Source organism: Rhinopithecus bieti, unplaced genomic scaffold, assembly GCF_001698545.2.
Source record: "Rhinopithecus bieti isolate Rb0 unplaced genomic scaffold, ASM169854v2 scaffold_9978, whole genome shotgun sequence".
NCBI lineage: Eukaryota > Metazoa > Chordata > Mammalia > Primates > Cercopithecidae > Rhinopithecus > Rhinopithecus bieti.
The window spans coordinates 888,017-914,042 of NW_016806220.1; the positions used below are offsets into that span (position 1 = coordinate 888,017).

The window sequence follows — 26,026 nt, forward strand, 5'->3', positions numbered from 1 at the left end:
GGAAACAAGGAAAGAAGAAAGGAAGGAAAAAAGGAAGGAGAAAAGAAAGAAAGAAAACTTGAAATACCGTGGACTTAAAATTTTTCTAAATACCTATTGAGTCAATAAAAAAATTTATATAGTGGTAGATTGCTTAAAAAGTAAAGAATATGAGAACACTATATATCAGTGTTTATGGAATGGAGACAAAATGAGTTTTATTGGTAGATGTTTTCACTATTTGACAATTGAAAATAAATGAACTGAGCAATAAAATAAAAAATCCAGAAAATGCGCATTTAAACGAACTTAGGTAGTGGGAGAAAAATAAAAATAAAAGATACATTAAAGAATGAAAGGCAATAGAATTGGTAAATAAACTATTTTGGCAAGCATTTTGGAATAAAAACAGAGGAAGTAGAAATTAAAGATGTGAAAAGATGATGTATAATTGATGTAAAATTGTATGTTATTAAATTTAAAAGTCACTATGAAATATATTTTTTTCTTAAAAATATAAATTAACAAATTGAAAAGCAGAAAACTAAAAGTGGCCGTGATGAAATAAAATGTACTATCGAGTTTCTTTCACAAAGGGCTCAAGTGCCAGCTGGTTTTATGGGTAAGTTCCTTTGCCAATTCCAATGCTATTTTGGAAAACAAAGACAGTTTTTAAAAGCATCCCTAACCTTGATACCAAAATCTGACAAAGACAGCACACAGAAAACCAAGCAAATATTACTTTTTGATGTTGATATAAAAATCCTATGTAACGTAACTAGTCAGTATATTAAAAGCGTAACTTAACATGACCAACTAAGATTTATTGAAGAGACACAGGGAATAGAATTAAAATAATTTGCATACATGAAGCACGTTAAAAATACTTTTCTCAACAGATGCTGATATATTTTTGCAAAACTCTGTCATACTGGGGATAGTATAATGCATCTTAAAATAATAAAATGTGTGACTATTGATAAAGTCTTCTCAGCAGTTCATTGAACACTCAACTTAATTGTGAAACCAATAACCAAAAACCTACTTAATGGTAAAGTATTGTAGGTGTTTCCAGAAAAGTAAGAAAGTTAACAAAATTATTATTATTTAATACTGTGAAAGTTAGGGTCATTCCAGTACAACATGAAGCAGAAATAAGAGGCATAACTGCTAGAAAGGTGGAGACAAAATCATTATTTATAGATGATATGATTGTATTCCTGGAAAAAAACAGCTTAATCACTATTAGAATCAATAAATTGCCTAGATAAAAGATAAGTTCACAAAACTAATTTACTTTGATATATCACCAGCTAGAAAATATGAAAGAAATCATTTCAAAATTTGTACATAATACTCCAAATTAAGCTCAATATAGTTAATTCCTTTTCCCTCTGAAACGGTTCCTGAAATTATCAAAGGAATGTAAAAATTCATCTCAGCTCTGGAAACAAGTACAGGAGGTCACCCACTGGCCAGAACAAATTTCTTCAGTTACTGAGCAGCTGAGACCAAACTGAAGGAGAATCTGGACAACTGCAGGAAGAACAGCCTATTTGGGAAAACAATTGTAAGGAACTTGCTGCAGCGCTGAAGGCTGCAGGGTGGAGCTGACCATGGGCTTGAGAGAAGGGGTGAGGCCAAACTTTGAACCTACTATCATCTTTGGGATGTGCAATCAGCATTAGGGTAAGAAACTGACAGCTCGCGGGCCAATGTGCACTTCCCATTGGCTTGATCATCTGGAGACATGAACTGTAATGACTAATGAGGTAGGGGGCAGGGCTCTGAATATCCCCAGGCTGCTCCTGTGCAGTGTTGAGGCAGTTGGGAAGGGCAGAACTACAGCAAAGCCACACGTACCCCTTTTAAAATCTGGAATTGAAAGACTTGAGTAGAGATCTCTGTAACTTGGAATCCATTTTAACTCTCCGGGCTACAGTTATTAGAATTAGCAAAAAGAGAAAATGGTTGGATGTTTGCTGAAGCTAATGTGGGAAGAAAAGTAAATGTCTCTTTGTGAGATATCTTACTTCAAGAAACAGGTGGAAATTCAACATAATCCCATATTTGTTTTTAAACGAGATTTGAGAGGCTGTTGCACTTGTGAGAAGGGCAGAAAATACTTCTTTCAAATGAAAGCATGATTACAGAACTGAGAATGCTGTTGCACTTTTGAAAAGGGCAGAAAATACTGCTTTCAAATGAAAACATGATTACAACATTAAAAATGCAGAGGAAGCCATGAAGAGCAGATAATCTCTTCATCTTACAGTTTCATCAGAAATGCCTAAGAATTCATCCAGAAACCATAAAAAGATGAAAGAAATAATCAAGTTAGTAAAATAGTAAGGGGCATGGAAAGCACACAATTTATGTGTAGCAGTAACTCTGAAAGGAGAGCAGAAAAGAGGGCAGGCCATTAAAAAATGTGTTTTTAAAGGAGAATTTCCCTGAACTAGAGATCTGACTTTAGATTAAAAGGTCTTAGCAATGACAGAAAATGACAAAATCCTCTACATATACATGTCTTCTGGTGCGGCGTTTGAAAATACAGTACGAAATGAAGCATTACAAGAAGATAAAGAGAAATCTTAAATGTATGAAGGCAGAAATCACAAATTACGTAAAACGGGAAAAAATCAGGTGGTGTCAGATTTCTTCACTTAAGTAAATGTTGGAAGACCATGGAACAGTGTCTTAAGAATTTAGTGAGAAAATGATTGTGGTCTATTTTTCAGGTGCTAAAATATTCATTTTATTTAATCTTTTATTTCCTGGTGATTTTTTTCAAGTGATAATATTTTATTCTAAAAGTAGATGTCTTAAAAGTTCATGTTACTTAATTACAAAATGCAGTCAAGGCAAGAATTTATTTTCAGTAGAGATAAATTATTTTAAATTGCAGAAAAGCTAAAGTAAAAAGTTTAGATGACCTACTATTCCACATCAAAGTAAAAACATTTTATATTAAATTTTGCTGCATAATTTTCCAGACTTTTCACCTATAATCCATAAGTACATGGATACACTTTATAAAACATACGAGGGGCACTAACTGCACATATTACTTTGAAGCCTGCTTTATTTACTAATTGTAATATTATGATAAATAATATTTGATCATAATATATGATCAGTATTGTTAACATTTTTGCATTAATTAATGTGCTTGTATAATGCCATTTTAACAGCTGTATAGTTTTTTGTATGAATGATCCATTCTTTCTTTAATCAATCTTTTATAATTTAGTATTCGTTTCTAATTTTACAGCTCTATAAACCATGCTGACATCAAATCTTACTTAGTATAATTGCAGTTAAGACTTTCTAAGAATGCAATTGCTGATTCAAACCAACTATACATTTGAAAACCTTGACAGATATTGTCAAACTCTGCTCCTGAAAACAGCTCCCACATTCCCTATAATCTCATTGATACTTAACATTTTCATTAAGTTTTAACATGGGCCACTCAAATAAAGGAAAAATTGCATCCATTATTTGGAATATAATTTTTTCATATTTTTTTATGGGCTGTAGTTTTTTGAGGGTTGCCTTACTCTTATTGATAAGTTAGAGTCCTCTATGTTAGTTTTTCTCATATATTATATTTTTTTTCTCAATTTGTCACATGCAGAAGTTCTTCATGGAGTTTCCGGATATATAGAATTTAACAAACACATATCTATAACTACATCTGTATCTGTATATCTATTTACTTACATATGCAAACCAGCAATCTTTCATTATGGCTTCTGCCTTGAAGGTTATGCTTTGAAAGCCTCTACTCCATCTCAATTTATTTGGAATTTATATTGGTTTTAAGTTGTGAGAAAGGAATCCAGTATTATGATTAGTCCAGAGTTTCCCCAGAATATGTTTTATGGATAATACTTCTGTGTGATGTTTACAGGATTAATTAAAAGAAGGATTCCACAATCAAATAAGTTTGAGAAGCACAAGGTTTAGGAAAAACCACTGGATTTCTTTACTGCAATCAATACTTACCAGAATGGAGACTAGTCTTTGCAATAGAATTTGAAGTGGCAAAACATTAGACACAATGCAAAGATATGTCAATATCATACTGGATAAGTAAATTATGGTTTCTCCATATAAGGAATACTATGCAGCTGTAAAGAAAAGAAGTGAGAATGCTTGCAATACTGATGGGAAAGAATATCCAAGACTGTTAACAGAAAAAGTCAGAATATATTATATATTGTATTGTACATTAAGAAAGGAGACAGTAAAAATATATGTTTATACTTTCTTAGATGGCATTAAGAAATGTTAGAAGGTTCATTAGAAACCAAGAATGGTGGTTATCCATAAAGTGGTAGGGGTAGAAAGAGGGCGAGTATGAGAGAAAGAGAGAGAAATCTTTTCCTAGTTACTTTTTTACTCTTCCTGATTTTTAAACCACACAAATATATTATGTATAAAATTTACAAAAATTGAAAAGGAAGCCCTCTCAAAGGCTCCAATATGCTATTATATATTGTGACTCTCCAAGTTGTGGGCAGCAGTAGAATAGAGAGTAATCTACAAACTCATTCAAGTACAGAATCCTACAATTTTAGGTTATTCAGATTTCCAAAAATATTTATGGAATAATCCCTACAAATTTGACATGCTATCTTTAGCATATACTAAACACAAACTTTTATACGTTTGAGTTTTTGTGTGTGCGTGTGTAATTTCTAGTTTGCTTTTATTGAATGATTCTACCCCCAGTACTGTGTATTTCGATATCTCGAATGGCAAGTCATTTATTATTATTCTCTTAAAAGTTATTTTGCTGATATCAAAATTAATTCTTCTTGTTTATTATTTTCTTGAACAATTTTTATCCATTAACTCTTTCAGATGATTCGCTTTATCAAACTGCCTAAACATACTCTTAGGAATAGTTTGAGAAGAACTGATATCCTTAAGTATTATATAATGATAGAAGGGAAACTGTTTTCTATATACCCTTAAACACTTTCTGCATTTTGAATCACGTGGAATGTGGTTCTCAAATATTTTCTTATACCATCCAGTAAAGTCTAAATTAGCATGATATTTTTCATTTTCTTCACATAAATTCTGGCTGTTTCTTAATTATCCTCAGGATTCTTACTTTGTTTTTGTTGAAAAGGAGATCCATTATTCATTTTATTTTGTCAAGGATTATTGCTGAATAATTATTGCTGAAATGAGCTACTTTTTTCTTCAACACGTATTACATTTTAACAAATTTAATTTTGGCATTTCTTGAGACAAATACGTGATGCTCTCCTTTAACAAATTAATTTGAAGAAATATAATAACAGATTTCCTGATAATTTATTTACTAGTATTATTTGCTAGAAAAAGTCATGCTCAAAAACATAACATTGCTGTTTCAATATAATTTGTATTTTTTTGGTGAATGTTTTAATCGGGATGTTTGCATCTATATTTGTAAATGGAGTTGGTCTGAAGGTTTGTTTTTGGAGTTGTCTTTGTTAGCTTTCTATATTTAGGTTTTACCAAATCTCTATAATAAATGAGCAAGATTTCCATATTGTTCTGTACTCTTGAAGAACTTATAAGGGTATTTGAAAGATTTTCCCTGCACAGATTTTGATCCCAGTGCCTTTTGTAAATGCAATTTTTGAACAGTAGTTTCATTCCCCTTTACCTCCAAGCTGTATCAGTTTGATAATTTATGGCTTTGTAGAAAATCACCCATTTAATCTTATTGTGAATTATGCTCTCTGGCCTCTGCGCTTTCTCTTTCTCCATCTGAGGGGCAGCTGCCTCCGGAAGTTGATGGCAGCACCCCAAAGGAGTCCTAAATTGGGTGGGCCCATCTTTCTCAAGGCTTCAAGGCTCACACTTTCACCTACTAATTAGGGGCTACTGGTATGTAGAGGCCATAACAACCCTTGGTGGCTGCCTCCTGTTTGGCCCTATCTGTACAACGTCTACCAGAAATGTAGTAAAATTTCTGACATTCGTGTGGCAACCTTCCTAGTTGCTGCAGTAAAAAAGGACTTTCCTCCTTTTTTTTTTTTTTTTTTGACGTTGTTCACTCTGATTTCTGTCTGGGGGGGTCAAGGTTAAGGGCATATTTTTATGCCAGCAAATTCCCCTGCAGTGTCAACGCACTCTTCCCTCTCAGTTTAATTGCTTTTCATCAGCCAAGGCGATAATACTAGGGGCTCTGGGCTATATTTATAAGTGTAGAGGGTGTCAGGGGAAGAGATTAATCACAACAGCTAGCATAAACAATCAATCCTGGAAACACAAATATGTTGACACCCCTTTGGCCAAGGCCTAGAGCAGCTTGGCAAAGGATCCACATTTTTTGTTTTTAATTTGTAAAATAATCAAGAAAGTGGAAAGTTTGAGAAGTAGTGCTGTAGGTATATTTTAAATATTCCTGTCTTACTCCCTGTTAATGAGCTGATTTTCAATTTTATTATTGTGAATGAAAGTAAATAATACATATAAATATAAACATTTCAGCTGATTTTTGATAATGAATCATAATATACAAAACATAAAGTGCTGTAAATAATGACAATGGCATATTTTTATAGTCTTCTGTTACAGTTGGTACCTGTAGAGAATTATATTAGAGCTAACATATTCATATTCACTCACATTTCCACAAAATATCCAGTTGATTAAATGAACGATTCTGTTTTCTAACATAGTCTCCTCTCCCCTTATTATTGGTAATATTTAGAATTCAGAATAGGAATGTCTTACTTCTTGCTAAAACTCTACTATAAAGTTATGTACATAGAAACTTAATTATCAGAAAATGACATATGGCCAATATTAATAAATGACTCAGGGAAGCAGAAATTCCCAGCTTGTCTAAATCTCATTTTTTTGGATGTCTTTTTCATTTTTCATCCTCATTACAGATTTTTTCTTGGCTTTGGTGGAGGGTCCTCTGATGAAGAAATGGTGGCTCGTTCATCTTCCTTGTCCTCAGGGGCATTACCCTAGTACCTTCTGGGACCATCGCCACCTTACAGCCCACACAACAACTACAAGAGTGGTTTAGCTCTGATTAACTTTGAAAACTACTGCATACTCCTCACAGTTTTTATAGAAAAAAGGAAACGGTCAATACATTTTGCAAAGCCAAATTTTTCTTCTTCATGCATTCACCTTTCTTTCTCTGTGCTTTCTTCTCCAATGGGAAAAGTCACCTTTGATCACATGTAAAATCTTTCTTTATTACCTGTCAGTCATCTCCACCTTCCTAGAACTTCCTGTGTAGTGTCATAGTTTTGCCAGAGCAGCCATGCTAAGCTGCTGGGTTGCTAATTATTGCAGGACTTAATTAAAAATTATGATAATATTGTATTAATGATGAGCCTAAGTCCCCATTTTCATGAATGTTATAATGTTAGCAAAATCATCTATAATTGTGGATTGTAAACATAGACAGGGAATGGCAGATAAAACTGAACCAGTTCCCTCAGGGATCTAGGAATATAGCTAGAAGCAGCTCACTTTGAAGCTAGTGGTTTATCTTACTAGTCAGTTAAGAGAAACCACTGAAGTAATACATTTTCAAAAGGGGATTTGTTAACAACATATGTGTGTATGTGCACGTGTGTGTGTGTGTCTTCACATCATGTAGTAGAAACAATTTTAATAACATAGGAAATCGTTTATGATATGGTAAATGAAATAAGCAGATTATAAAATATATATATACGAATGACCATTAAATTATAAAAAGATGTTCATTCCCACTCCTAAAAGAGAAATGAGCATTTTAACTATGAGATCCCATTCTCATTTTTTTCCCCCATCATATGGATAAAAATCTAAAAACTTCATGATATACTTTGCTGGTGAGGCCGTGGAGAGACAGGAACTCTCACACACTGCAGGTGAGAATGTAAATTAGTACAATCCTGTACAGAAGGCAAATGTCAAAATTAAGATGGTATAGTCTATTTTTGAGATTTTATGCCATAGGTATTCTTGCATGATATATATAAATGTTATGCATGGTGGCATTCTGTAATAGCAAACCATTGAAGGCAATCTAAACTCCACCAATAAATGATTGGTTAAATAATAGCATACATTCAAAAAGTGGAATACTAAGAAAAGAATAGAGAAGGGCCGAGCGCAGTGGCTCACACCTGTAATCCCAGCACTTTGGGCGGCCAAGGAGGAACAATCATGAGGTCAGGAGATTGAGACCATCCTGCCTAACATGGTGAAACCCTGTCTCTACTAAAAATACAAAAAAATTAGGCAGGCATGGTGGTGGGCGCCTGTAATCCTAGCTACTCGGGAGGCTGAGGCAGGAGAATGGTGTGAACCCGGGAGGCGGAGCTTGCAGAGGGCTGAGATCATGGGACTGCACTCCAGCCTGGGTGACACAGAGAGACTCTGTCTCAAAAAAAAAAAAAAAAAAAAAAAAAAAAAAGAGAAGCTCTTTATGAACAATATGGAAATATCTCTAAGACATACTGAGTTTAAAAAAACAAAGTGCATAACAGTGTGCATAATAGGCTATGTTTTGTGTTATAAAGAGGGAAACAATCTATATTTGTGTTGACTTCTACTTATATAAGGCACTTCAAATTTTTATAAGACACTACATTTTTTTTTTCTTTTTTTTTGAGACAGGGTTTCACTCTGTCACCCAGGCTGGAGTGCAGTGGAGTGCAACCTCTGCCTCCCAGGCTCAAGTGATCCTCCCACCTTAGCCTCCCGAGTATCTGGGACCACGGGTGCACTTGCCACCACACAGAGCTAATTTATTTGTAGAGATGGGGTTTCACTATGTTGCCCAGGCTGGTCTTGAACTCCTGAGCTTAAGCAATCCACCTACTTGGGCCTCCCAAAGTGCTGGGATAACAGGTAAGAGCCACCGCACTGGGCCACCAATTTTTTTTTTTTTAATCCATTCTACTGATGATGGATATTTGAAACATCTCCAGTTTGGGGGGGTATTAAGAGCAATGCTGATAGGAACATTATGTTTGATGTAATTGAGTGCATGCGTGCATGGGTTTTTTTTAGGGTAATTACCTGCAAGTGAAATTTCTGAGTTACAGGGTATGCATAGCTTCTTCTTTTCTAGACACTATGAAAGTATTTTCTGGGCTGGGCGTGGTGGCTTATGCCTGTAATCCCAGCACTTTGGGAGGCCGAGGCCGGTGGATCACCTGAGGTGAGGAGTTCAAGACCAGCCTGGCCAACGTGGCGAAACCCTGTCTCTACTAAAAATACAAAAAATTAGCTGGGTGTGGTGGTGGGCACCTGTAATCCCAGCTACTCTGAAGGCTGAGGCAGGAGAATTGCTTGAACCCGGGAGGTGGAGGTTACAGTGAGCCAAGATAGCGTCATTGCACTCCGGCCTGGGCGACAAGAGTGAAATTCCATCTCAAAAAACAAATAAATAAATAAAAAGTATTTTCCAATGTAATTATTAATTTATACTTCTAGCAGTTGACAAAGGTTCTTATCGCTCAGTTTGAAACACTTAGTTTTGTCAGATTTCTTAATATTTTCTAGTTTGATGGCTGTGCAGTAAGATCTCATTATCGCTTTAATTTGCATTTCACTGGTAACAAATGAAATTGTGTGCCTCCTCATATATTTATTGGCTGTGTGGATTGTGTGTGTGTGTGTGTGTGTGTGTGTGTGTGTGTGAAGCCCATGTTCAAAACCTTTGTCCGTTCTTTTATCGGATTTCCTGCCTTTAATAGAGCTTAATTTAATCGATGTTTTAGTAAATGTTAGTTTAACCGTATTTGTAAAAGTTAGTAAAGAGTTTGAATGAATGATCATGGTTGCAGGCCCACCATACAGCCAGAAGGCAGGTGCAGCAGCCTGAGATTTTTCACAAAACGTTTCATGTGGCCGGGCGCGGTGGCTCAAGCCTGCAATCCCAGCACTTTGGGAGGCCGAGACGGGTGGATCACGAGGTCAGAGAGACTCCGCCGACCCATCCTCACATGGTCTACACAGGTGGACGGAACCCCGTCTCCTACTAAAAAAAAAATACAAAAACTAGCCGGGCGAGATTGGCGGGCGCCGTAGTCACACAGCTACTCGGGAGGCTGATCCGGAGAATGACAGCAACCCGGGAGGCGGGGCTTGCAGTGAGCCGAGATCGCGCCACTGCACTCCAGCCTGGGCGACAGAGCTAGACTCCGTCTCAAAAAAAAAAAAAAAAAAAAAAAGTTTCATGTAATTAGCTTACACAAATTATTCATCAATTAAATTGGGTCTAAGCATCTGCCCATCACACTGTCTGCTGCCAGTCATCTTCCAGTGAACTCAGATTAATGAATGATGCTAACATTGGTAGTTAACATTCACTAGACCCTTACCTCTATGCAGGGCACTAGGCTGAGGATTTCATGTAGGTTATTTTTACTTACATCTCTCTATGCTTCTTTGTGGAATGTACAGCTGCTCCTCAACTTACAATAGGGTTAGATCCAGATAAACCCATCATAAATTGAAAATATTTTAAGTTGAAAATGCACTTACCACACCTAATCTACCAAACATCATAGTTTAGCCCAGCCTACCTTACATGTGCTCAGGACACTTACATTAGCCTACAGCTGGGCAAAATCATCTAACACAGAGCCTATTTTATAATAAAGTGTTGACTATCTCATGTAATTTATTGAAAATTATACTGAAAATGAAAAACAGAAAGGTTGTATGAATACTCAAATTACAGTTTCTACTGAATGCATATCACTTTCCCACCATTGTAAAGTTGAAAAATTGCAATTTGAACCTTCGCAAATGGGGGACTGTCTGTACTATTAGGCTCAGAGCCTTAAATTACTTGACTATTATGACTCAGCTAGACAGTGATGGGACTGGGAGCTGATCGCTCATCTAACTCCAGAGCACACACTCTTCTAATTATTATACTGCCTCAAAACAAAGTTTCCATCTGGCTTCAAATTTGGGATTGTTGTGTACTGTGAAAGTGGCAATCATTTCTTCTAAAAGAAGAGAATATAATTAAGTAGTTTGCTTAGATATGGTAAAATTGAAATTGTCTAGAAATATATTATAATGTATTATGAAAGATACTGACAAAAACAAAATAGGTTTGAATAAAGCTATGCTATGCACTTATGTTTCCATCACTGTCATTCAGTGAGTGACAAATACACTATTTTGATTTACTATTGTATCAATAAACATGTTACAATTCATGAATAGATAACAATAGATGCTGTTAAGCCAAGTTTACTTTTTAGGTTAAAATGATGAAATAAACAACAATGGCAAACATAACTGTATATCCAGTAGCAGCTACCCTAAATTCTCAAAGCAAGGAAATAAGACAATCCAACACATCATGTTGAGTCTCAAAGGGATTTTCAAGTCATTCATAAGCATAAAACACCAAAATGTTCAAAAATAAGACTCCCCCCCAAAACAGTATTCTTTTTTGGAAAAGACCCCAGAGATCTGTGGGAAAATTAATCTTTATTTCCAGGTTAAACTTTGAAATTGTTATAAGATTAAAGAACTATGAGTATTTTGAAACAAAAGTTGTAGAAAGTGATCAGATTTTGAAAAGACCATGAAAAACTAAGAGGTGAGCTACAGCCCATGGAAACGACGGGAGAGATTTCTGAAACAGTTTATATAATGAGCTTTAATTCAGAGACATTTTTTCCCTTTTGAGGAAACCCTCTGGCTTGAACATGTTCACAGGTCCTGTATGGCTTGTAACAGGCTGTGTTCTTTCTCCCTCTGGGACCTTGCTCAGGCTTGTAGTTTCATTTGAAAGAATAATTTTCGATATTTCCTAGGCTGAGCATTAATCCCTCCATTGCTTGATTGATTAAATCCCACTGTTTGTGTCTGGAAGGCGATGTCTGAGCTTTATGTATTGCTTTCTGGCAAGCTGCATTTCCATGCTCATGGAACAGATGCGGCTGGGTAACTGTGTGCAACAGGCTTTCAGCCGTCAAATCTTGGGGGGAATGACAGGTGTGGTGTCTCATTTTAACTCAAGTTTCAAGATCTCATAATTATACTGCTATCTGATCAATTCGGTTCATACCTTTTGTATGGCATTTAATAGCTTACAAGGTGAGAATATATTATCTCATTTGATCTTCACAAGAATTGTTTATAGGAAACACAGCTCTATTATCTCTTATTTGAATAACGAGGAGCGGCTGTGACCCTTGCCCAGGGTCACATGGCCAGTAACTGGCAATCTTGTAATTAAAATTCAGATCTTTTGATTCTAACACCAGTGTTCTTTTATGATTCACATAAAAAACCTGAGATTGGAGAATTATAGAGGGCTTTGAAAAAGATCCACGTTATCCGTGTGCCCTGAGTCCCAAAAACTAACTGTAATATAAATGTCACATTGTGGCTCACTCGAGCAGAGCAAAACAAAGAATATGCCATTTCAATGTTGCCTCGAGGATAAGAAGTCTCGGAGAAAATTGCTGGGATACTTTGAAAAACCCTAAATGTGATCAGGCAGGCCCCTAGAAGGCAAGTCTGTCTGCCCTGTAAGGGACCTGTAGCTCATAAGGTCTCAATGCCTGGCCTGGCCTTCCCATGTGTTTCACCTGCATATATTCTATTTCTCCAGCTGTAACATCCTGGATGTAGGTATATTGTTTTGGTCTTCTGCAAAGGGGAATCTTTATCTCAAGATTTTCAAGTGCAAGTACCTTATCAGGGAGAAGAAACACCAGTAGGAAAAGGGGGCAGTGGTATAGGGAAGACACAGTGGCCAATAAAGGGTACATTATCCAGGCAACTACCCCTGGAGATTAATCCCACAAGAAATGGACATGATGTAAAACACAAAACACAGAGACACACTCCCCTGAGGGGTGAGAGACGAGTGTTCAGATGCCAGCTCCCCTCGGGCTTTGTTCTTTTTTTTTTTTTTTTTTTGCAGTGCTAAGTGAAAGCAGATTTATTAAGAAAGTAAAGATATAAAAGAATGGTTACTCCACAGACAGAGCAGCTCTTCAGTCATTGTTGAGAGCTGCTGGAAGTGGGAGGTAATTCCCCACCTTCCCGCATCCTGTGCAGGAGAGAAGAGCTGCATTCCGTAGCTTAGGAAAAAGTTCCTAGGCAAAGAAAGGCAGATCCCGGCAGGGTAATGTCTCTGGTAAAAGGCCCGAGGGATATGGCTCTGCTATAACAGGATCTAGATCTTACATTTCAAAAATTATCTTTCAATGCTTAAAATAGTATTTGGGATACTATAGTCCCCTGATAACTGTGGACATAGTAGCGTGATATGAGAGTATATGTGAGAAACGCTTACAGATACACATTAAATCTGTACCAGCAAAAGAATATGGAAAGAAAGAAAGAACAAGAAGGGGCCAGGAAGGCACCCTGCACCATCGTTGCTTTGGCATGAGGAGTCATTTCTACTCACACTTTCTCATAAATCTTGTTGGGATGCTGTGGCCATTCGATCATGCATACGACTCTGCTGGGCATGGTCTCTGTGGTTGAGTAGTAGCCCTGGGGGAAGGCCAGGAGGAGAGCCAGGACCCAGATGACACAGATGACCACTTTGGTGGCCGTGGCGGACAGCCGCGGCTGGAGGGGATGGATGATGGCCATGTACCTGGAACAGAGAAGAAAGAATAAAGAATAAAGTTCTGATTTGGTCACCAAAATCTGCATCAGAGATTCCGTATTTTTCCTGCCAATAAAAAAATTCATGGAAACCCTTTGATTCCTGATGATTTGTACAATTATTTTCCAATTCCTTTTCCATATTCTATCCTTAAGCTTTGTGATATGCCATACAATGCCATCATGCATAAGAAAAGTCAGCTAGATTTTTCAGTATTTCAGAACCCATCTAGCAACATTCAAGGAGAGACATTTTCATTATTGAAATGCTTGTGCTGGGGACAGGACAGCCAAGTATAGGTAAGTGAAATTAGAAAAATAAGAACAATGTTGTAAATTTATTTAATGTAAAGACTGACTTTCATTCTCTCTGGGTTAAGGGATAATGGTGATCAGAATCGTAGTTTTTCTCAATCCCTATGTGATATTATAAAAGGTTAGCAGTCCTACCTCAGTCCATACAATTTGAGGGGAAGTAAACATGTCTCAGTGACAAAACATTGGCCTAAAGTCAGCAAAAAACAGCTCCTGGAGAAATCGTGATCAATTCTTTGAGCATCTAGGAGTCAGTGTGTGGCTAACTATACATACTTCATGAGGAGAAAGACGGTCTCTACCTGCTGAGGCAGATAGACTAGAAAGCACAAAGGACCAGTGTGGATGACATTTCATTGCAGGAAGAGTGGAGCACAGCAAATGATGACTTCATGTCTGGAGCCATTCCTCCATCTCCTCACTCCTGGGCTCTGGCACTAAACGGTGTCATCTGAATGAACGTGTCCACATGTTTGAATTTGTGCACAGCCCCTGAGATGTTGCAAAGATTTGAAGGATAAGTATTTCATATCAGCCTTTCATATCAGTGATAAGCACATCAATTCTGCCTCTTTCATTTTAAAAGACATCTCTCAATGCATATTTTTGTTGTAAAGTTTATAGCTCTATCCCTTAAAGTAAGCATTTTTTTAAAGAGAAGGAATGATATCTTATAGGGCCTTTGGCTTTTAAATATTATCTGACCAAACGTCAGAATCACACATTGCTTCTCTGACAGTCAGGTGTTTCCGACATCCGTAGGACAGAATGGTCAATGGAGACTTAAAAAATCTGCAGACAAAGAGCAGCACAGCTGTCAGCTGGCTCCACATCATTCCACATAATTCTTTTGCTGTATTCTTTGGACTCCTAGGATCTCTAGACTAGAATTAGGGCCAGGGTTACAAGTAAAGCAATTTTATTCAGTATGTGCTCAATAAATTCCCACTGGGCACCTGCCACGGTAGAGCACAGTGTTTCCTTCTGGGCTATGAGCTTGTAATTTCTCCAGGGAGAAAAGGTGAATCAATAAGCAACTCAAAACACAGCAGTAGGATAAGTGACCTCAAGTGGTAATTGGATCAATACCTTAGAGTCTCAGGGGAGCTGCGGAGACACTCAAGCCCTGGAATGGCAGGTGGTCTACCGGAGGGGCTTCAAGAGGTGTGCTGGATTTGGGTGAGCCTGCTGAGCATCCTGCCCCAACGGCAGGAAGCATTTGGAGCTTTTTTCTTTCTCCATGTTAGGATTAGGCTTTGTTTGCATGAAGGCTTCCTTTAGCATCCTCTTATCACTGTAAACTTTAGAAACTTTTCTCTGCATTTTGGAGCTAGGGACCTGGGCTTTCCTTCTCTGGTCTGTAAGGGCCACTGAAAGTGTTTAGTGTATAGTGTCTGACTACTAGGAGGACACTTTATGTCAACCTTTATATCAGAAGTCATGACGACTCCCAGGAAGGAAACTCCTAGAAACTCTTCCTTTTGCCTCTTTTAGAAAGTGGGTAGGTGGTCTTAAAGTCAGGAGAGAGTGGAATTATAGGAAGGGACTTGGAAAAGATATGATGTTGGGGGTGTGTAGTAATCTATACATCTCTGGGCAAGTTTCCCTGGTTCTGTTGATGCTGTAAAGCCTATCACTCAAAGGCTGTCTGAAGGTCATCAAAAGGGCTAAAACAACTCTCACAATGTTGCAAATCAAGCATTGTCTGTTTTTTTTAGGTTACCTGCAAAGGGCCATGACGACTGCCAAGGCAGGTCCAGGACACCATAGACTAGATGATCTTCCATCTCTGCAGTAGTCCCCTGAAAAGGACCCTGACAAGTGTTGATTTCTCCCCTAGACCTGTGTCTTCCTTGATGCCTGACAGTGGTGGAGCCCTGTATCCTCTTCAGTCATGGAGTGGGGTGGGTGGGGGAAACTCAGAGCCAACACATGTGGGCCTGTTCAACCATTATCGTTGCTGTCTTTCCAATTCAGTGAAGGGCTGGACCCAGATGGTCATGGCCAGAACCTCTTTGAGTGTTTGTATTAAAACCATAGGATTGCTTGCTGGATTATTTCCCAAAGGCAAATTGTTTTCCCCCTACAAAGCTGGAAATGCAGCCGTGAAGATGCCTTATCTCACCTCCAGTACTGCACAGTTCCTACCCCCGCTGGCAGCTGCGCATTCTCAGGCTTCACAGCACCTTAAGGAGGACGCTCAGGGGAGAATGTGGTAATTACATTGCCCTCTTTTAATATTACCTCAAATGCAAGATTTTAATTTGTTTCTCATTCAGGATAAATGTTCAGTCTCAAATAAACAAATCCTAACACCACTCCCCATGCTCAGATTGGCGACACACCATTCAGAATCTAATGTGACTGGGCTTATGGGGGATTGCATCAGCGCATTGGCACTGTAACTCCAAATGGGTGGCTGAAAGCCATATTTTATCCTTATTGCAGAAATTGCAATTTGGGAACCCATTTCAGTTAACTCTCTGCCATTCCTTGAGTGTAGGAGCCATTTTAGTGACAGATGAAAGTATTACCCACATAAAGCCAGAGAGAAAAAAAAAAAGATTGGCTTTAAAAAATGTATATATGTTCATTTGTTCAAAGCAGAGGTATTTGTAAATCTCCCTCCCTCCTTCCTTCCCTCCTTTCCTCTCCTTCCTCCTTTCTTCTATCTCTCTCTTGCAATCCTCATTTCTGGGACTTGTTTAACATGTTTTTTTCTTATTTACCCAAAAGCTAGCACCATTTGGATAACCTGTACACAGATGGATGAATATTTTCTTTCCTACTCCCCATTTCTAGCTTGGATCCATTAACATACATTTATATATTTACCTGGAACCACCCTGAGCAATTCTTGCTTATTTGGTTATGAACAAGTGCTGCAAGCCCAAGGAAAATACATTCAATAAATATTTATTGACTGCACCATGCTCACGGGACTCTAAGGCAGTCAATGAAACGTCTTTCTGGTTTAAGCATTAATCATCAGGCTGCCAGAGACGGGGGTCTGGAGGTGTGTGAGATATGGATTATGTTCTCTACTTCAGGTGGTTCCAGTCCCACTGAGGGCCATCAGCTCTGATTTGAATTGTATGTGTCCTCCCAGCTGTAAAGCCTGAGATGTAGCCTTCCTCTTGCATGATTATGCTTTACGAAAAGAACTCTCTGCTGCACATTTTTTTTCTTGTAGGCAGTGTGAAACAATCTTACTGTGAAAAAGAATTTCAATCCTCTGACAAGCGGCAGTATCTTCATAACTTCCTCTTATACCAGTCCCAAAACACTCGGCAGAGAGAATGTCTTTCCTCTGCTATGAGATCTGTCCAGTGGGGCCCTTCTTCCACAGTCTTTCTCATCCAGTTCCTGCCCTCGCTTCTCCCACTCACTCCTGGGGTGTTACAAGTTTCCTTTAAGGGACCATATCTTCCTGAGTTCAGATAACCAGGGTGGTAATAGCTGAGAGTATGGCTGCTGTAGTCTAGCTCAAGGATTGGCAATTTTTTTCTGGGAAAGACAGATATTAAATATTTTGAGTTTTGTGATCCATATAGTTTCAGTTGTAATTATCAAACTCTATCTTTGTAGTGTGAAAACAGCCACAGACAGCAAGGAAACTATTAGGCATGACTGTATGATAATAACATTTTATTTACAAAAACAGGAGGTAGGCTGCATTTGGCCCCTGGCCCCATAGATTGCTGTCCCCAGGTCTAGTTTATGGGAAGTGAAGAGCAGGAGGAATTAGAACCATAGGAGAAGATGGTGTAATATTCAGAAACGCTCTTTACCTTTGGCAGATGGGAACTCATTGGGTAGATAACTCCTGTGTCCCACAAGCAGTCAGTAAGGTGGTCTATGGCTAGTCATGACCCAGAATCACACATGGCTCTGGTTCTTATGTGAGTGCAGTGGTCAATCTGGGATGGTTTTCCTCCTCGATCCCTTCCTGGCTGCTCCTGTTTATTTTCACAACTTGGCCCAGTCATCATGTCCTTGTGGCTGGTTTGGTGCCCTACTTTTACTGCTGTGGAGATCTCTAAACCTTGTGCTGACCACGTTTCACTTTATTTTCTATTTTCTTTTCTTTTTTTCTTTTGAGACAGTCTTGCTCTGTCACTCAGACTGGAGTGCAGTGTGTGATCTTGGCTCACTGCAGCCTCTGCCTCCCAGGTTCCAGTGATTCTCATGCCTCAGTTTCCCAAATAGCTGGGATTACAGGCACCTGCCACCATGCCCAGCTAATTTTTTTGCATTTTTAGTAGAGAAGGGGTTTCACCATGTTTGCCAGGCTGGTCTTGAACTCCTAACTTAAGTGATTCGCTCTCCTTGGCCTCCCAAAGTGCTCAGATTACAGGCATGAGCCACTGTTCTGGGCCTCTATTTTTCTATTTTCATATCCTTCTTTTCTCTTATCACCCTCCACAGGTCCTTGGCCTGCCCAGGTGCCTAGAATGTAGTAAATACTCAATGAAAGTTTGGTTTCATAAATGATATCTTGGCACATAGCAGTGGTTTCATAAAGCCTTGCTGAGTGAAGATAAATGTAGCAGGAGAAAAACATATATGGTATACCTTTATTCCTCCCAGTCTCAACACATGTAAGACTGTTACGTGAGAATAATTATTGCTCAAAGTGTTTTCTGTCATATAGATATCCCCCAGGATCATCCTGCAGGAGTGACCTCACTGGACCTGGCTCTCCAGAATTTTTTATCTCTTGACATTAAGCCCTTAAATAAAGCCTCAATACCTACTTGTTGACTAACTTTTGTGTTGACTATATGTTGGGAACTATGCAGGATTTAGTTTTTCAGCTTTTATTTTAGGTTCAGGGGTACATGTGCCAGGTTTGTTCTACAGATAAACTCATGTTACAGGGGTTTGTTACACAGATTATTTCATCACCCATATTAAGCCTAGCACACAATAGTTATTTTTTCTGCTTCTCTCCCTCCTCCCACTCTCCATCCTAAAGTAGGCCCCAGTGTCTGTTGTTTCCTTCTTTGTGTTCATGAGTTCTCATCATTTAGTTCCCACTTATAATGTGGTATTTGGTTTTCTGTTCCTATGCTAGTTTGCTAAGTATAATAGCCTCCAACTCCATTCATGTTCCCGCAAAAGACATGATTTCATTCTTTTTTATGAAAGAATTTATATTTATATATAGTATTCCATGGTGTGTGTGTACCACATTTAAAAGTCCAATCTGTCATTGAATGGCATTTAGGTTGACTCTGCGTCTTTGCTATTGTGAATAGTACTGCAATGAACATATACATGCGTGTAGCCTCATGTTAAAATGATTTATATTCCTCTGGGTACATACCCAGTAATGGGATTGCCGGGTGAAATGGTAGTTCTGGTTTTAGCTCTTTAAGGAATGAAGACTTGAATGTGAAACCTAAAGCTATAAAAGCCCTGGAAGACAACCTAGGCAATACCCTCCTGGACAAAGGAAGGGGCAAAGATTTCATAACAAGGACACCAAAACCAATTGCAACAAAAGCAAAAATTGACAAATGGGATCTAATTAAACTTAAGAGCTTCTGCACAGCAAAATAAACTATCAATGGAGCATACTGACAGCCTACAGAATGGGAGCAAATATTTGTAAACTATGCATCTGACAACGTTGTAATATCCAACCTCTGTAAGAGACCTAAACTGATTTACAAGAGAAAAACAAACAACCCCATTAAAAAGTAGGCAAAGGACATGAACAGACACTTTTCAAAGAAGACATACTTGTGGCCACAAGCAAATGAAAAAAATCTCAATATCAGTGATCCTTAGAGAAATGCAAATCAAAACCTCAATGAGATACCGTCTCATAACAGTCAGAATGGCTATTTTGAAAAGTTGAAAAATAACAGATGCTGGCAAGGTTGTGGAGAAAGGGGAACACTTATATACTGTTGACGGAAGTAAATTTGGTTTCTGTCTTTCTATGTGGCATCACTCTCTGGCTCTTCTTCTGGACAAATTGCTCCATCTATTCTCCTTCCATCCTCCCTCCATTTCAGGGAGCACACAGTCTTTTACCTGAGGTCACTAACATTTCATCAGTTGAGATTTTCTTCCAGGATATTTTTTTATCATCAAAATTCAGGGATGTTATTTAAGCATATCACTTGACCAGCATCCTTATCTATTTAGCTAACCTCAAGCTCATAAAGCTATATAACCACAGAGGCCTTTAGCAGCCTGCAGAGATGACACAAAGTTCACACACCATTAAATCATTTTTATTATTAGTTAATTATTGTTTATTAATATTAGCAGCAGAGTCCCTTGCATCCTCACTTCTATGTTGTGCACAATTCTAAAAAGCATGAGGTTTTGATCTCCATGCACAGATTCACAGCATCATCAGTGGACCCACTTCAAAAGGTGCCAGTTGACAGCAAGGGCGCCATCGACAAGACCATAAAAAATGGATGCAAAGACAGATGGATTTGAAGGCCTGTGACAGTTTAGGGTGAAGTGAAGGAGGGGATGCAGTTGACTGTTGTTTGAGATGTCCTTTCTCATGTGTGATCAAAGAATGACCCATATTGTTCAAAGAAGATTCAGAAATAGAGTCCTTGGGCTATTAGGAAACAGAATACCTGATGTAGGAGCTCATGAGAGGAGGTGATACCAGACCCCGGGAGCCTGCCAGCCTTGTCTAGATTCTACTTCTTATCTCACTACCATCTGTAGAAATTTTATTCATCCTTTAAATGTGGATCAGAATCCATCTCCTTCAGGAAAACTTTTTTGACTGTTCAAAAATCTCGTGGAGATAATCATAACCACATTCTATTGAATACCCTCCCACGCTCCTGTTAGCTGTACTCCCTTATGCAACCATCTCATTTTATTTTATAGCAGGACAATCTGTGCTCTTGTTCTATCCCATCACTGGACGGTAAGCTTCCTGAGGGCAGGGGTTGTGTTTACATATATTTTTAACTTTTGGGAATCTTACCAAAGAGCCTTACACAACTGGTAAAAATTTGCCTGGATGTGCCAGTTGATGTTTGACCAAAGAACTCCATCTTCATTCAGCAGTTGCAAGCTGGCAGCTCCACTTAGGGCATTCAGACTAGTCTTAAAAGACAAGATTACAAAGGGATACATACAATTCTGGAGTATTCCTTCAACAGTGAACTCCTTAAAGCTATTTTGGAATGTTAGGCACTAAGCCAGGATTGATAAAGCGCCCTAGTTGGGAATAGATAGAAGGTGTCCCCTAAGCATCCCAGGTTAAGCCCTTTGATTTTTGCAGAGCCAGGGCTACCATAGAAATACATATGACTAAGATCTGATGTGAACTAAGGGGAAAAGATGGTGAAGGTCCAAGTTAAGTGTGATATTCTGAGTGTTTCTGCCAGCAGGTGGGCCAGACAGTAAGCATTGGGAATGAGCAACACTAGGAGTACCAGTCAGCTAATCGCTGGGATCCTGTCATTCACAATAAAATGCTGCCCCTCAGGGGTGGGACTAGGGGTGGGAGTGGCTGGGGTGAAGCAGGAAGACAGAGCACGCATTTTTTTTTTCTCCCTGAAAAGAGAAATGGTAGCAAGTTTGTAATACAATGGAAGGTGAGTAAAGTTATACACCATTTCATTTCCAGCTTGAGGGCTCCTGTCAAGGATTGGCAGGAACTACTTGATAGCTCACAACATTTGTAACTACTGCTTTCTTCCTCTATGGCATCTCATGCTTGCATTTGGGACTCCATTCCTGAGGCTGTGCTGACATGTGTAAGACAGACACGCACAGCAATAGCTATCCCCTGGGCAAAAGGTTAATGCTACTGGGACAAACTAGATCCTTTGTGACATTGACCTGTTTGTGATTTAGAGCTAAAACTTAGGTAGGAGGTGTGTGGGGACACAAGGGAGACTCAGGTTTACAGAAATTTGACAGGGGAGGTGATAATAGGACTACATTAGCTCCAGCAGCAGAGTAAGGAAAAACAAAAGAAGAGAATAGTTTGGATTGTAATGTCTTTGAGATTTTAATTACTGTAAGGGAAAGGGGGAATTGCACTGATTGAAATTCATGATTTTAGTGGGAACTCAATAATGGAAAGAAGTTCAAATTTAGGGCATCTTTAAAATTGTTGGCACTGTGCTTTTTGGCCTCTGCTGTCACTGCAGTTTTGAGTAGTCCTCTGTGGTAAGCTAGTTAGGAAAATGTAGTTGGCTGTATCTTTGAATTGTATTTTCACCTTATGCAGTGTGGCCTTGATATTAAGTTATTAAATAATTAATGCTCTCTTCTGACCAGTTTTGAAGTTTTCGTGAACAACATCAAAGATGCATTTCTTTTAGCTATTTGAAAATACACAATAAATTGTTATTGAATGGAGTTTGAATGCTCCCAACTCCCCAAAATAGTAAATATTTGAGGTGATGGATATGCTAATTACCCTGATATGACCATTACACATTGTATACATGTATCAAAATATCACACTGCACCTCAAAATATGTACAATTATTACGTGTCAATTAAAACAAATAAACAATTTTTTGAAATCTTAAGAAAATGATGCAGTTTTTGGAGGGCTGAACCATTCATTGCATTGGGCCTGGCAGGCTATGTAAAAAATGCTGCAGTCACTCACAAGTGTATTTAGAGTTTCCCTGATTCTCTGGCATCTTCTTTCCCCAAGTGGTAAGCATGTTTTCTGGGTGACCATAGGCTTGACTTTTAATTTTGGCAGCAGAAAACTTAAAGCAGAGGCACTTGGGGCCAAAGGAAGGGCTAGGAGGGAGAATGAAATTTCTCTGCCTCCTCCTCACTCAGGGTAGCCTCTCTTCTCCCACAGATCTCTTTTATTCAACCCACAAAGGCAGAATCTGTGGGATGGGATTGGAGTGAGGTGAATGAGGCACTCACAGTGCAAGTGAAGTATTAAATCCTGTCTTTATTTAAAATTTCAATATTTTGTTAATCATAGATTTTTGTGCATTAAATTTGATATCTTAATGTATTGCATTAAAGTATTATTTGTCTTGATTGCTGAACTTTTGGGGTCCCCTTAAATTTTGCACCCCAGGCAAATGCTACATTTGCCTCACCCTAATCCCAGCCTTGAAAATGTCTCCTACTGAGGTACAGCAGGCAAGACAATCACTAATCAAATGAAGTGTACTCAGACTCAGGTGCTCAGCATCGTTCAGTGCCACTGCCTCCGTCAGGCAGCTGATGTACCAGTCTGTTGTGCTGCATCCTGTGCCTGTAGCCACCAGATGGGGTGGCAGGCTCAGCAGGAAGCCCCTAACAGTTTAACATGAACAGGAAAGATGCTGAGTAATCCTTCTCTGGAGAGTATGAATATCATTTGGGCACCCTTGCTACAGTGATTTTGCTTTCTTTTATATAGTGTAAATCCACAACCTTTTATTTAGTTTTAATAGTGCTTTCTTACTTAAAAATTTTTTTGACAGCAATAAGTTATAATTTCAAAGAAGCACACGTCAAATGAACAGTTTAGTACTGGATTTCTGCTTTTCATAAAAGTTGATGATGAATGTGTAACTTGCACAAAATGATTTTAGACATTAACCTTTTATCAGGCCAAAGCGTTAATCACTGAACCTGTGAAAACCAAAAGACACACATCTGCTGAAGCAGCAGCAGCATATACACCAAATGTTAGTAGTTATTTTAAGACAACCATGCTCAAAGACAATTATTTAACTTATGCAGGGAAAATGGTGCATTTGCTCATCATTCTGTGAAGCATGACTTCTCACTTAGATTAAACGACCGTTCTAAATTAACTTCACTCTTTTTCAATTCCAGTGTTTCTTGTGCATGTACAAAAGGTCGAGTAACAGCTATTAATATGTTGGCTCAGTTATCAGAAAAATTTGGCAAATAGCTAAACGATTCTAATTTTATATCAGTGTCATCAGATTTTTCAAATAGAAAATCAGTTAATTTCAATAATGAGAAATTTTATTTTATTTTATTTATTTATTTATTTTTTTTTTGAGAAGGAGTCTCTCTCTGCCACCCAGGCTGGAGTGCAGTGGCACGATCTCGGCTCACTGCAAGCTCCGCCTCCCGGGTTCACATCGTTCTCCTGCCTCAGCCTCCCGACTAGCTGAGACTACAGGCACCTGCCACCATGCCTGGCTAATGTTTTGTATTTTTAGTAAAAATGGGGTTTCACCGTGTTAGCCATGATGGTCTCGATCTCCTGACCTTGTGATCTGCCTGCCTTGGCCTCCCAAAGTGCTGGGATTACAGGCGTGAGCCTCCGCACTCGGCCAATAATGAGCCAATTTTAAAAAAAATTCAATTCATAGATTCAAAATTTTTGGAAGGTGAAAGCACGGACATTGTTGTGAATGTTATCATGAGTCCATTTGAAAGTTCAGCAGTGAAGATAAATTAATTTGTTTTGGTACTAATACGAATACACTGTGGTAAAAATAATGTGCTTACTAAATTAAGGAAGGCATGGAACAGAAATGTCCTTGTAATAGGTTGTGATACACATAATTTGCAACTATGTACACATAAAGTGTGATATCTTACTAATTGAAATAGAAGCTGTAGCTGAAATTTATAAAAAGTTTTGTAGGTATACAGTAACTGAACTAATTTATTTTGGGTGTGGTTTTATATGATGAATACAAAAGTATACTACACAGGATTTTAAAAGTGTTTGAGCCTTTGACTGTTTTATGAATTAACCTAAGTAATAGTACCAAACTTTTTGTAAATGAGTCCTCAAAGTTTTGGTTATATTTTGTTTAAAATTAGTTGAAAATTGTAAATCAAAATATTTTCAATGGAGTACTCCTAAATTTTTAACTTCTGAAGCTTTTGGCAAGTTGTCATTTCTCAATACAAATCCAGCAAACAAAAAGACATTGAAATTCATTTCTATAAAAGCCAGAGACAAACTGCATAAAATAAAAACTGAAAGCTCCTATGGGGCGCACAATTTAATTTTGAGATTCTTGAGTTGCTCTTAGGAATATTTTGATTAGAGGAAAGAATCTTTTGATGGATTTCTTGTTTTTTTAGTAAATTATTAACACTCTCTATCAAAATAAAGTATAAAATTGAGAAAACTGCATTTCTCACAATTATACAGTGATTACATTTGGCAAAACACTAAAATGAAACAACCTGTCAACTAAGACAACTTAGTTTTGTCTTCTTAGTTTTATCTCTTCAATCTAACCTTCTGTGCCTCTGTGCTGCATTCTGGCTGTCTTCCAGTTCATTGACTCTCCTCAGCAAGTCTAATCTGCTATTAGATTCGTTCACTGAGTTTTACATTTCAACTGTTATTATTATTCATTTTTAGAATTTTGATTGCATATTTTAAAAAATGTCTAGTCATTCTTTATAATTTTTACTTGCTCCTCGTATTGTCAGGCTTCTTTTTTATTTCATTGTACATAATAAACATAATGTATATTTAGTGTCTCTGTTAACTCTAATGGTGTAAGTCTATGGGTTTGCTTCTGCAGGTTCTCACTCATGGTGACTTCTTCCATTATCTGTTTTATGCCGACTGCATCCTGCTTATTTTCTTTGGAACTTTATCTTTGAGAATTTGTTGATGCCTGTGTTGAAGGTGGGTTCCTTCAGAGATGATATACAATCGTTTTTGACAGAAACCTGGGAATACTTCCAGACTGGGACCATTGTAAACTGGATTTCAGAGTGAGGTTTGTTTTAGACCAACCAACTGATATGAATTTGGTCTGCATCCCCATGTGAGGATACTTTTTCTGCTACATACTCTCAGAAGAGATTTTTTTTTGTTTGTTTGTTTTCTGTTGACAGCACCAAGGTTGGAGATGGGCAGGTTTCCTGCAGCTGTTGGCAGGCGAGGCATTCATTTCTGGTTCTCTTTTACACTGAGGATACAGCTTTTTGGTTTCCAACTTCAAGAGAAGGTGGCCTATTAGACAACCCACCTTGGGCAGGTCCTAGGCTTTGTTTCTTGTCCCCATACTCTGTGAGTCAAGGTCAAGGTCAAAGGCCCTTAAGACAAAAGCCAGCTTCACTGCTGTCAATATGTAGAATTCTTGCCATTAGTTGAATTTTACCTTGAGCCTTTTTTTACTTTCTTGCA

At 38.1% G+C, this 26,026-nt stretch overlaps 1 protein-coding gene across 1 annotated transcript in view; it reads right to left on the bottom strand.

The window, feature by feature from the left end:
* The window catches only part of TACR1 (tachykinin receptor 1), a 154,954-nt gene that overhangs the window by 59,517 nt on the left and 69,411 nt on the right, over positions 1–26,026 (bottom strand). The window contains exon 2 of the mRNA XM_017875277.1: positions 13,403–13,597. Within this exon, the coding sequence (XP_017730766.1) occupies positions 13,403–13,597 (195 nt within the window). The remainder of the gene's footprint in view (positions 1–13,402; positions 13,598–26,026) is intronic.